This window comes from Vidua macroura, chromosome 2, assembly GCF_024509145.1.
Source record: "Vidua macroura isolate BioBank_ID:100142 chromosome 2, ASM2450914v1, whole genome shotgun sequence".
NCBI classification, from domain to species: Eukaryota; Metazoa; Chordata; class Aves; order Passeriformes; family Viduidae; genus Vidua; species Vidua macroura.
In genome coordinates, this window is record NC_071572.1 from 26,131,594 (window position 1) to 26,145,081 (window position 13,488).

General features: G+C 38.9%; 1 protein-coding gene across 4 annotated transcripts in view; it reads right to left on the reverse strand.

The window, feature by feature from the left end:
• Positions 1-13,488, reverse strand: part of GRTP1 (growth hormone regulated TBC protein 1) — a 34,812-nt gene that overhangs the window by 2,528 nt on the left and 18,796 nt on the right. For all 4 annotated transcript variants that reach the window (XM_053971342.1, XM_053971343.1, XM_053971341.1 and 1 more), the window contains 2 exons: positions 364-536; positions 63-248 (listed from right to left, as the gene is read on the reverse strand). In XM_053971342.1, coding sequence (XP_053827317.1) covers positions 63-248; positions 364-536 — 359 coding nt within the window. The remainder of the gene's footprint in view (positions 1-62; positions 249-363; positions 537-13,488) is intronic.

Consider the following 13,488-nt stretch of genomic DNA (forward strand, 5'->3'; position numbering starts at 1 on the left):
AAAACATTTCTAAGTCAGTCTTGGTTCTAATTTGGAATGACTAAAAGCTGCAAAGAATTTACCTGCATGAAGCTGTGACACTCTGTTACCAATGTTCCTTTGGTGATCTGCTTAAATTTATCACAAATGTCAGGGAAATTCGTGGCTTCCAAAATAAAAGCTTGGTTTTGCTTAATCAATGTTAAGGCCACACGGAAGATGATCTTTGACCCTTCATAGAATAAACAATCCCATATTCGGAGCACAGTCTGCAATAAAGGAGAGAATTCAGATTAACCTTGATTTCCAGTAAGCAAATATTACTAAAGTAGTAGAAATGAAATAATCAGGGGCGTAGTAAGAGAACTTTATGTTACCAGTTACCTCCACTGGAAGAATGTCAATGAACAGGCATATAAACCAGCGTGACACCACTAGGGTCCACATGACTCCATGTCTTTCCATCAGCTCTGCCACAGCCGGAACTTTCATTTTCACAAGTTCTCCAAGGACTTCCTGATCAGTTTTCAGGCCCAACATTGCAGGACTGTAATAATCTTGGCGAGAAGAAATCAAAACTCAGGAATCTGTGCACATGATCTTTTCGTTAAATTGAAGAGAATGTCCTCTGCAGCTGAATGTATAAAGGCACACTGAGCCTAGGAATCCCAAGGTGAAGTAAATTAACCCACAGCATGAAGATCTCTGCACTGTGGTTGTAGAGTGCTGCTCTTTCAGCCAAGCTGATCCCTCTACACAAACACTTCATTCATGCCTACTGAAGCATCTTCTTCCTCTCTGATGTTTTTTGGCAGTGCATTCTTCCTTCCCAAGGAAGGATCATTTAGATGGTTTTTGACTGCTAGCTTAAACTACAAAAGTATTACTAATATTTAAACAGTTCAATACAACCACCACCTCCTTCTGTGTGGGGGGCTGCACAACTCCTAGTCCACATAACATCCAGAGAGGTAACAAAAAACCCAAACCACCGCAATAACCTGCAGCCTTTAGACCAGGTCCAGTCAAACTAGAAATGCAAATTCTGCAGAGCATCAGCTGTGCAGGGGTGCTGGAGGCCAGATACTCCCCATCTTCCTAGGTGTGACCTAGCCATTAAGGTAGGAGTTTTTCTCTCCTTTCTCTGAGCCAAGAAAATCCCACTTTTCATAGAATAATCCAAAAGGAAATGAGTGACAGATCCCTCAGGCAACATCTCTTCCTACTTAATTTACCTGCAAGACAGGGACTGAAATAAGACCTGCATTCCTGCACTTGTGGTCACTGCAGTAACTGGTAAATTCACCATTAAGAACAACAGAGCACTCTCTGGCTGTCAGTCCACAGCCTGCTTGTCAGGGTAAGCATTTTCATTACCAAGGTGCAGGCTGAATAACAAGCATCTCAGCTCTATAAACGAGTAGCTTTGGGTATATTTAAGGGAAGAAAAAGATTTTGTTTCAATTCCTAAGTATTCAAATGCCCCAGTATGACACAAGAACTACACAGATGTTTTAAGAAATTCGTATTTTGGGTTTGAATGTTGAGAGAAACATTTAAGCTGGACTTGGACACTCCAGTCCTGGGAAGCAACTTGTGATAGTTCACAAGCACTTTGCTGACAAGACCTACGTTATTAACCTTTGTTGTGGAAAGAAACCAGTGGTGACACAAGCACTTTCTATGCCATTCTTTCCTTCACTGATTCTGGAAAGCTGCAATTCAGGTTTCTGTGTCTTAACTCGTTTCTGCCAATGTCCCCAGACACACAGCATAGGCCAATGGTTCATATAAAGGTGAAGGAATCAGAGTGAAGTCTATTTGCCTGAAATAATTCTAATAAAACCTCCCAGTGCCACAGGTAAGTTTAAAAATACTTCCAAAGTATGAAGTACATCTATAACCACTTAAATGTCTAATTTCACAAGAGCGGTTTAATATTTCACTCTTTCCTATGCCAAAGGTTTTCCTGAACAGACTTCCCACCCCTTGAGCTATTTGCTCTACATTTGCTCTGTCCAAACTCTAGAACATCTACAGGAGTTTTTAACAGTACTACAAAGCATCACATTCAATCTTTAGGAACCTAGCTTTCTCTCTGGGATCCTTTGTTACCCCTGAAGTCTGAGATGTAAAACTCCTCCACAGACCTAAGAGTCACTGCCACTGATATATATTCTTTAACCATCTTCCTTTCAGTTGTTTGTAGGGAATGCTCCAACAGCTTAAACACAAGTAATCCCATGGAAAAGTGTACTGAAAACATACCATGACCTCAGAGCCAACACAAAACCCTCTCTTTCTGCATATGTTGTATTAGTGCTGTGCTCATTTTTGAACTGGAATGCAGTAACAGTAACATTAATTGGCTGAGTACATATTTTTTAGAACGCTACTTTAATGCAAGTGAAATCTAATCACATCTCAAATAACAAGTAACAGAACAAGCCCTTTCCTATCCTTCCTCATCTCATATATCCACAAACCATTTTTTCCTCTTTATCTGTGCTCCTGAAACACATGAGTACTGAAAACTTCAAGTTACCACTGGCAAATGTCCTCAGGAGGAAGGACAGCAGCCCACTTGCTCTGCTGCAATCATCTGATATACTGAAACCAACCAGCAGCTGCTATTTTTAATCTGTACAGCAAAGTAAATGTCAAGATCTCAGGAACACAACTGGACACATAGCCAGCTCTTTGAGAGGTGGGAAGCAAAAAGTTTGTTAACAGACAGGCAGCGTGGATACATCACTCCACAAATTACTGAAGCAGCCAGGAAGCTTTGGTGTAAATTAAACTTTCATTCAAGTCTGTTAGACTGTACTGCTGGAGAGGAAGAAAAAAGGAACCATTCATCTATCTGGGGCAGCCCCCTGCTGCCCTCGTGGAGCAGGAGCAGCTCCCATGTGCCCTGGTACACAGCACTGCAATGTTCAGCCCAGCGCTGCTGCAGAACCAGTGGGAAGAGTGATTAACAATTTATGCAAATGCCAATAACTGAGTAGCAGGGGTTTTCAGGGATATTAGCTGTCAGTTCACAACAGAAGTTAGGTTAAAAGAACCTGCACTCAAGACATACATACATGAAATTATTGTATGTTAATTATAGTTCATGTAGGTGTTAATTATAATTATTACACATAATATGCAATTACAATTTTCTATTTATTTTTCCTGTATATATACTTTTATACATAAATGTATATACATCAAATTAGCTCTTCAAATTAGGAAAGCCACATTTCCAAATCCTTCAGAAACATTCCTGGAGGACCTCATATTTGTGCAAAACTTACCCATAGATCATTTACAAGGAACACCTTTCACAGTCCATGTCTGGTTTCACTAGGGAAAATGATTTTGTAACTTGGTTCAGTGCCTATGTGCTTGGTAACATTTAACCTACATGGCTTTTCTATTCCCTTATTATTTACTAGGGATTCCCAGTCATTAAGCCTTCTGGAAATGTCCCCTCAGCAAAAATCCTGCAGCGCTCCCTTGCTGCAAATGCTTCACTCTGTGCCCTACTTTCTTAATATTTTATAATTGGCTGCTCTGCCCAGAAGTCAAAATATCCTTGTTTACAACCAAGTCTACACAAGCCTATCTCTCCCCCACACCACAAAGCTGTTTTCAGAAAATACAGTGCAGGCAATTATTTTTACTCATCTACCAGTGAAACACATTAGCTTTATATGCCTTACATAACTTATATCTTACATCTTACAAATTGCTTGCATTTTTTAGATTTGCATGGTCCACATTTAATTAGCATCTTAATTATTTTTCCCCTCTCGATAATCTGGCAAAATACTGAGCAGTTGATGACCCAGAACATACCTGAGTTAGTAACTGCTCCCAATCTGCCACTTACTAATTAAAAAAATAGGCTAATTATATTGTTGATATCTGTTGATCTAGGTGGTTTATAGGAATGTCCTCTGATAAAATATTATTCCCTGGAAAAAACACATAGCCAGGTTGTTTCCCTTTTTTCTTCAAATGGTCAAATGGAAGTGATAATTTGTAGGTGATCACACACTACATTATTTTTCATCAGATTTTCTGGAAGGCAACAAATGAAATATGGCATTATAAATTATTATTGTATTATTAATTTATTACTAAATTCCAGAAGAATATCTAGATGAAAATCAAGTTTCTCAGTATGCATTTTCAAGTGCTTCTGTAAACTGATCAAAGGCTTTCTGTACATTCTTCTCAGCTTTCCCTTTGCTGCTTACCCCTGTGCTTTGCCCAATCTGTTCCCAATACCTGCCTATGGATTTTGGATGCCTTGCTAAGTTTAGGAGTGCCTGAGAGTGTAACAGAGGGCAATGTGGGCAGCATCCCACATGGAATTCATCCTGCTGAGTGCTCCTTCCTCATCAAAATCCTGACCTTGAACAGCACTGTAGCCCTGTGGCTCTGTTGGGATCATCAGCTGCTTCTTCTTGGAGTCAAGCAGCAAACAGGAAAAGCCAGCTTCACCAGCTGCCAGCCACTTTATTGCTACTGTACCACACAGGTGACAACACGAAGGGACTTTTTCCCTTGTTCAAAGGGCTTTTTGTTACAAACACTGCACTGCCTGTGGCATGCAGTCACTGAGCTGCAGTCTGTCCTGGCACTACATTTCATTGTCTCCTGGTCACAATAGTTAGCCCCTCTGGATCTTACCAGAATGTCCAGGACTAAGACATAACTGGCTGCTTGTGCTCCAGAACAATAATAAGATTTGTAGGAAATAAGGATAAAGCTTGTAGGGACTCTATGACCTTGTTCTCTGTTACAAATAGATTAAGAGGTTCCAAAAATAAAAGTTTAAGAAGCAATACTCTTATAGTCTTAAATTATCTCTAGGAGTCAAGAACTACAGAAGTTAAAAAAAAAATCCTTCCAGTCTGTTGTGTGTATGTCAGGGTAAATATACAAATTCTTAGTGGAACTAAATTTGTAAGTGTTACAAAAATACCCAAAACAAGACCTCTGTTCTGCTGCTTATCTTCCAGCATTTCTATTGTTTCAAGAGCCTACACAGCCCAGCCTGGAACAGAATGATTTGTCTTGGAGATCCAAACCAACTGGAAAGTTAAAAACTGGCTGGTTTAACTTTTCTCACAGTCTACACAAAGCAAAGTATTTTATTCACAAGAATATGTTCATAAATGTCCATGAGAACTGGGGTGGGTGGGTGTGTGTGAGATGATGATAATGTTCTCTCTTCTCCCATAGTAGCAGAAATAGTTATATACTTATATAGCTATATACTTATATACTTATATAGTTATAAATAGTTTTATACTACCAAGCACCATTCAAGAACATCTCCTTGCTGGAAATACCATTTGCTACCAGACCTCACTGGAATCCAGGAGGGAAATAGAGCAGGCCTAAGGGCTGGCACAAAAATTCAGAGGTTTCCATGAACAGAATTTCATGAAAAGCACTCAGTTCTACATTTCCTACATTTCAAGTCAAACCCAAAACAGAGCATGTGAATTTGTAGGGGAAAAATACAAACACTTAAAACATACCAGCTTTTGTGTCTTCTAAGTATTTACATCATGAGCCTTACATTAAAAACTGAACAACCTACATTTGGGAAGAAATCAGAAAGCCACAATATGAAAAGCAGGAAACCCAAGAGTACTTCCAATTCTTTTTGCAGTATCAGGCCAGAGTGACCCCTGCAAGTGTCCTGGCCAGAATGATATCTTGCAAATATGTGGTTAAATGGCAAGCTAAAACATCTTAACTACGTTTTTTTAAAACACAAGTTCCTAATTTTCCAGGGAACAAAAAAAACCAAAACAAAACAAAAAAAAAAAAAAAAAAAAAAAACCAAACCAAAAAACAAAACAAAACAAAAAAAAACCACCAAGCAATAGGCTCAAGCTATATTTTATTTCTTCCTTCAAACTAAACTGACTTGGGGTACTGAACTCACACCACAACCAGCATTAGCTGTATCATTCAAATTGAATATTGGCTTTAAGAAAATATAAGGAAATCAAATTTATCTTGGAGGGCTGAACTATCTTAAAAATGGGAATGCAAGCATTTTATAGATCCGTATTGGCTGGTATTGAGATTACACAGAATTTAGAGTAATGTATCTTGAGAAGTGACTTACTATTAACACCTTTCCAGCAGCACAAAAAGGCAGTGTTTGTTTCTACATAATGCCATCTGCCTGTATTCATCTTCTGCTTCTAGTCCCAAACTTGGAAAATAGATCCCAGGGAGCTGAAAGAGCCTTTGGTTTCCCATTTGCATTTCACAGAGCACAGTGGGTTTCTGAGCAGATGTAGTAGCTACCTGCCATTTGGAAACTGAAGAAGGATGCTTGTTAATTAGAAAGACAATGACAAGGCAGGCAAAGATGTCATCCATCCAGACATTACAGAAGACAGAGATGAAATACAAAGAAATACAAGAAATAAACAAGAAATAAACAAGAAATACAAAGAAACAAAGACTTCATGTGCAACCCCCTAGAGAAACAAACTGAAGTTAGCAGCATGCTTGGAAAACACAAATGCAACTTTCAGACATTCTAGTTACAGAGAATGAAATTGGCTAATTTATTTATTTACATACCAGCTCTATTATGTGTTGCTCAGTAGAGACATTTGCATCATTTAAAACTAGTCCAGCTTAAAGTCATAAATACCAAACCACTCCCATATAGCTTAGATATAACTGAGCAAAATACTGTTGGCCAGCTCTCCTCTCTTCCCTCTCTCGGCTCTTTGTATCCACTACCAGTGGAATGGCTATGTTTGCCGATAGCAGTTTTTTCACAGTATCACTGAGCTGACAGACACCAACAGACACTACACACAAAATATTCCCCACTCAGCTGTTTCCAAATAGCCTGGCCTGACTCCAGTCACTGCACCCCATGAATTGTGCCTGTCTAAAGAGTTGCATGCTTTGGAGAAGTCTGCAGCTTATGGGGCTGACCCAGGAGCCAAGGCTTTTAACTCACAAAACCCTTTGACAGACTTTTATCACCGATGTCCTCAAACCAAGAGGAAATTCAAGAACAAGCATTGAAAACTACAACTGCTTATCATGCCTGTTGAGGAAACAAACTTCTTAAAAAAAAGTTTACAACTGTATAATGAGTCTTAATGACTGATGACTTCAGCTGAATAAGGATTCCTGGATCTGTGTTTTTAACTCCTCCGCAGGATTAGGAAGAATAGGTATTTTATCAGCTGACCACACAAACAAGTTATTCTTAATACCTCAGCACAAAACACAGCAGTGATATCCTCTCATGTGTAAGAAAAACCCCAGTGTTACATTTTCATCAGCTCTTCACAGGAAAGCTACAGTCACACCATGGAGGCCACTAAGCACATTACTTGAGACTGAGACAGAAGCACCTTAAAACAGAGAGCTGGACCAACACATATGGTTCTAGTGCAACCAAGGTTGCATTTTCTAAGCATCTCTCAAACTAAACACTCACATCTTGTACACTGCGGTAGACAAAAGTTACTACTGTACATGATTTTCTTCATTTAATTTCCTTTACTCCCAAAGCACATCTCCTTACATCAAGAGATTATGTTGCCACTTATGCTGCATGTACACTATATACTATATTTTGAAACAGTATCAAAGCCTGCTGTCAGTGCATCTTTCTACTATGACATATTTTTAAAAACCCAACACTTAATACAGTTGAACTTTTGAAAAAACTCAATTTTGCAGTATCTCAAGATACAAATACAATAAATCCAGAGTAAGCACATCTTAGCTCAAAAAAGCCAAATCAATCCTTGGATATATTGACTGCTGACGAGAGAATATATCATGTCTGATTATGACATTAACAAAACTGAGGTTAGAAAACTGCACCCAGCTCTGATATTTGCAGTTCAGGCAGAGAATTGAAGAACTGGAGAAGACATGAAAGAAAAGGTCATATTTAGAAAAACTGAGTTCTGTAAGGAACCTGTTTATTTGTAGCATTTATGCAAGAAAAATTATAAGCAAAGTTAACAACTTCATAGAGAAAACACACCAGGCATTGTGGGCTTTTCAGTATAATAGGAGAAAGTCTTAAAAAAAAAGCAATACCTGCAAATTAGGACAACTCAAATTTCAATTAAAAAATATAGCAAGTGTTTTTAATAAGACTGATTTACAGTGTGAATACGCTACTAGCAGTGGTGGCAGGGTTGCTCTTTCAAACCAAGTCTGGGATCTCTCAGATATTCTGACCTGGCTGTGAACACTTCCAGGGATGGGGCACCCATAACTTCTCTCGGCAGCCTGTTCCACTGCCTTACTATCCTCTGAGTAAAAAATTTCCTCCTGACATCTAATCTAAGTGTTCCCTATTTTAATTTAAAACCATTCCCCCTTGTCCTATCACTATCTCCTCCTGTAAGAAGTTGCTCTCCACCTTTTTTTAAAGTTCTCTTTAAGTACTGAAAGGCCACAATGGGAATAATTACTACTATTTCCTCACCTGGCTGTTTGTATGGAAAGTTAGATTTTCAGTTACATTTCCAGTTTTATGAATCTTGGTACTTAATACACAAATAACTTCAAGCATATTAATACATTTTATGGGGGTTTACAAGTTAAAATACAAAACTGTATACTATATATGGATCTGCTTTGAGCACGTATAACCCATCATACATTTGTCAGCTGATATGTTATGCTTCTTACTGTCTAAGTGACATATTCAGGAAGGCTCATCTATTAAAATTGTAACTGAGCATACAGAGCCCTAGCTGACCATCAAAAAGTAAAAATCAAAAAAAGCTGCTGTGACTTTGCTGCATTAACTCTGCAGGTAGAACAGCACAGTCCCTTTAGCATGGAGATGGCTCTGTCAAAAGTATCATTTCAATACCACATGCACATGAGTGCTTTCATAACTCAAGCCATTAGATAGAAATAAAATAAATATTAAAAAAGAAAATAGAACTTCCCTCCAACATGGCTACTCTAATAAAATATAAAGCACAAACTGAGTAAGCCTTGTGCTGCATACTAAGGCTTGGCCACTAATAGGTTCTTACATGTTACAAAAAACCCAGAACCTCTTCTCCCAAACCCACACCTCTGTGTTTATGCCACTCTACGTAACTTACTCCTTTGCATGCAGCCATGGAATTCTACCTTTGATCAGTCCTAGCTGAATTAAGATTTCATTTGACAAGTTATTTTGCTGATGGCTTTTGAAAGGGATGAAACTTTGATTTACTGGGTAGATAAACAAGCAAATAGCACTGTCTGTGCAGACAGCCAAAGGCTGCAGTCCCACGTAGAGTAGTGCCATGGATGGCCTACTGATGATACTTTAAGTTCAACATAATCAAATTATATCAATGAAGGCTTGCTTGTCAGAATGAAGGAGGCATTCTTGACTTTGCCTTGGTGGAATAGGTCCTGCTTCCAGTGTAAATACAGTAAAGACACATGTCAAGGAACACAATATTCTTCAGTGTTTTTAAACACTGGGGTGCTTCTGCTGCATGTTTCCTCACAAAAGTAAGGCTGACAGCATGGATATTCTTGTCACGTACAGGAAACTTCTGTTTCATACGAAAGTGTAAGAGTTCTACCCAGCCACCTAAAACACACCTACTAAATAATGAGATTGTTCTTTTATTGATGAGGTTTGAGACTGGGTGGGAGAGAAATATGATACAGAAAGTAAATAAATTATTTCAAATGTATAAATACCTGTGTAATTTTAAAGAAAAAAAACCCATCAGTTGCTTATTTCCTGCTTGCTCAAGTCACACAAATCCCCTAGCAGTTCAGATTTGTAAGTAATGAGGATTTCAGGCTTATCATGGTTTCTAAATACAGGCACACGACTCCTTCATTCCACCTTCAGCTTAACAGGACACTGCATGCTTAATTCCTAGGTATATTCAACTGACCTCTAGTGCTCAAACACTAATGCTTTCATTGTGGCTGGGGGTTAATAGTAGAACATGATGGAGTCCCGTATTTCAAAACTCTTAATTATTCAGCTGACCAGCAAAATGCTCCTGTCTCTGAGTACCAGATCTGATGCTGGAGGCCAGAGGGGCACACCACTATAGCTTCAAATGCAATCACAGAGGAACTCAGTGGATGAGTGAGAATCCTGCCAACCACACCTGTAGCTGAGAGCTGCCAGAGGAAGAAGATAAAGAAGCAGCCCAGAACTGACCAATCTACTGAAATTTTCTGGTACTATAAAAAAAAGCTCAGTTGTCAAAAACAACTTTGCAAACATGGTGTCACGCATGTCACACATAGCCTTGAAAGCAGCTTTCCACACCAAAAGTACATGCTTGAGGTGCTGAGGTCTTCTCTCTGAAAGGAAATGCTTTTCATCACAACAGTCCCCATCTTACGCTGCAAATTTAGCTCAGTTTAGGTCTAGCAGGCAGGTTTTCTGCCTGCACAGCTAAATAAAAACACTTCCTGTGAAGAGGTCCACTCCCTTTGGAGACGCAGATCTGAAAAGATGCGGCTGCCAAGCCAGTTCTGCATTCAGAGGTTCCCTGGCAATACCCAGTTAGGGTATTTAAATAAATTCAGCCACAAGAACAAAATAAATACAGGCTCAACTGCAATTAAAAGCAAACAGTCTACACAGAAATACTTTACAGCTTAGTACAGCCTTCTACATTTCCCAAGTGGTCCTTTCCTTCAAACCTGGAAGTCTGTATGATGGGACTCAAAAGATTATTATAACATGAATCACTCCAAAGAGGAGGATATTCAAGAGTTTGCTATGTAGCTATGATGCCATTCACTTCAAATACTCATGTCTCTTACTGTGCCTTATCTCTTGTGCAACCTGCGAGTCTCTGGCTGATACAACTGCAAGCCAGAGAGCTGAACAAACATGGGAGATATCTTATCTCAGCATGCAGCCACTTGCCTTAACCAGCAGTCACTATACTACACACCAATAATGTAGTGTGTTATCACCTAAAAAGAGTGGCACCTCGCTTTGCACCTTGTACTCTTGCAGCTAATGTCAGTTACTTCAGTGCAGTCTGCTACTTTGGTGACCATTTAATCATTCAAAACTCTGCTCTTTTTATTTTTAATAAACAACCAGGCAGTACACATGGGTAAAAAAATTTTAGAAGAACCTGCTAAAAAGTAATGAGACTGAAGGAAGATTGCTAGACTGATTCTTCTTGAAGAATGCTACACCTCATTTAAGATATTTATTAAAAATATTGGAGAAAAAGAAAAAGCTGGTATTTGTTGACAACACTAAACTAAGAGATATTATACACAAAGTACAACAAAGTAACGGTAGAAAGACTGGAGTAAGAGTCATGATGACATTTAAAATAACAAGAATGTGCAAATAAAGTTCAGCAAAGAGGTGTTATGAATTCCTAAATGCTGTGGAAAAAACATCTGTTGACAATGAGAGAGAAGGAACAGCACATGCATTATGAAGGAGATCACAAATCAAAACCAGAGTGCCACTAGGGAAAAAAGGTAAGGGAAATCCTGCAGCTTTTCTCTCTTAAGCAAAACATTTTCCACTGTGAAAAGAGCGACTGCACAAGGCACTAGCTGATTCTCAACCAAAAAATAAGTGTGCCATTGTGATCAGGTTTACAAAAATAAAAATTAAAAAAATCAAGCATACAGAATAATTATTAGGCTAAAAACAGGAACAGAGAAAAGTTTCATGCAAGAGAAGAGTTTGACTGAAGGAGCATAGCCATACAAAAAGCCTCCAAAATTAATTGACTGCATCCTACAAATACATGAAAAGTAAGCACAAAAGAGAGGGAGACTTTTCTCACCCCCAGAAGTTAGCACTGACACTAGAATAAAAGGATATCAAAATTGGCTATGAACGGGGTAGAACTCATGAGACCTCTCTCAACCACAGGAGAAGTACTCTACAACTAGTTTTCAGTAAGAGTAACTCCAGTATAATGGTCCAGTAGATTTGTTAGAGAATACATTGATATGCACAATTGCTTCCAGACTGAGAGCACTGAAGGTGGGAGAGAGAATTATTCTTCTATATATAAGCATAAGTGTCATGCTAAATTGAGACCAAATTGTTGAGTTTTTCTTCTCATAATCTCACCATTTAATCACAAATATGTAAAATATTACAAGTATACTCCTTTACTTACATACTGAGGTATTACAGTTAAAAGGTCCTACCTACCCAAAGCTTTCTAAATCAATCTCCCCACTCTTTCCTTAAAAGCACAAAAAAATCCCCAAAACTTCTCAAAGAGGATCAAAATAATGAACAGAATAGAACAGAAACATCAGAGCTATTCTGTGTACAAACTGCAGGCACATCACTCTGAGCTTGTATTGAATCTATACTGCTTCTTGTGGGCATTGCTGTCTGCTCCAGCCATCTGTCTGAATGAGCCTGGGAATAAAAAAAACTTGGTAACACCAAAACTTCAGTTAAACAAATAATTCTCTTCCCCCTTGCTGTGTTTAAATGATAATCCCTTCAAATCCCTGGCTGAGCAGCTGACAGACAACAGGCAGAAATGTGTGGGCTTGCCCTCAGCAGAAGCAGGAAGTTTCTGGCCTCACCCAGCTGCATCCAGCAGTGCTGGACAATGAAAGTTCAGCCAAATGAAAGGCATGCACACAACTCTTGCCAATCAACCAAAGCCTAATTTACTGGCTCTCTCTCAGCTGCATTATCTCCATTTGGATGTAACAGAACAATTCAGCCAGAAAACCTTTACTGATGGAGTCCCATCTTCTGTCACCTCCCCAGAATGTTCCCATCTGTCACACCATACATTTTCCAATCAATGCCATTGATCTGTGGCTGGCTTAGTTGATTTGCTGACCAAGAAAACCACTGTCAGCATCACGGTTCTGGAGTGGCTGTTTAATGTAATTAAATGCATGTGGGCAGGGGAAGAATCACCCACAGGGACACGGCAGAGAGCAGAGAATGGATTTGTAAATTGTCCTAAAGCACCATTGATTTAACTGGCAGTGACAGAATACACTCAAAAATGAGGACATGACCTGGAGGCGTATTTGGTGCAACGACAGGGGGAAAACATGTCTATTATAATGCAAACAAATCAAGAAAACCAAATCAGCAACCAAACTAATGGAAAAATGTTTCCTAATCAAACTGCTGGGATCCAACAAAACTGATTTCTAGTCTTCCGTCTGAAAACCTGGAAAACATTCAAGATCTACAAGATCTTGAGAGGTGTTTCTCTGATTCCCTAACAAATAATTATAGGGCTTAAAACTGAAATGTGCAATACCTTGCACTGTTAGCAGAAAGGCGGTAATTATTTACCTGAGTGAGTTGCTTTATGAATATGGTCTGTTTCAGTCACATATGCACACACAGTATTTCACTGAAATTATGCCAATTATTTTATCTGTCATGCTTTGAATTTTATGAAAATACAAATCAAACTATATTGGAGAGTGGTGGGAATAGAAGGGATAAAAACATTCTTTAAAATTGGGGGGGGGGGAGAAAGAGCA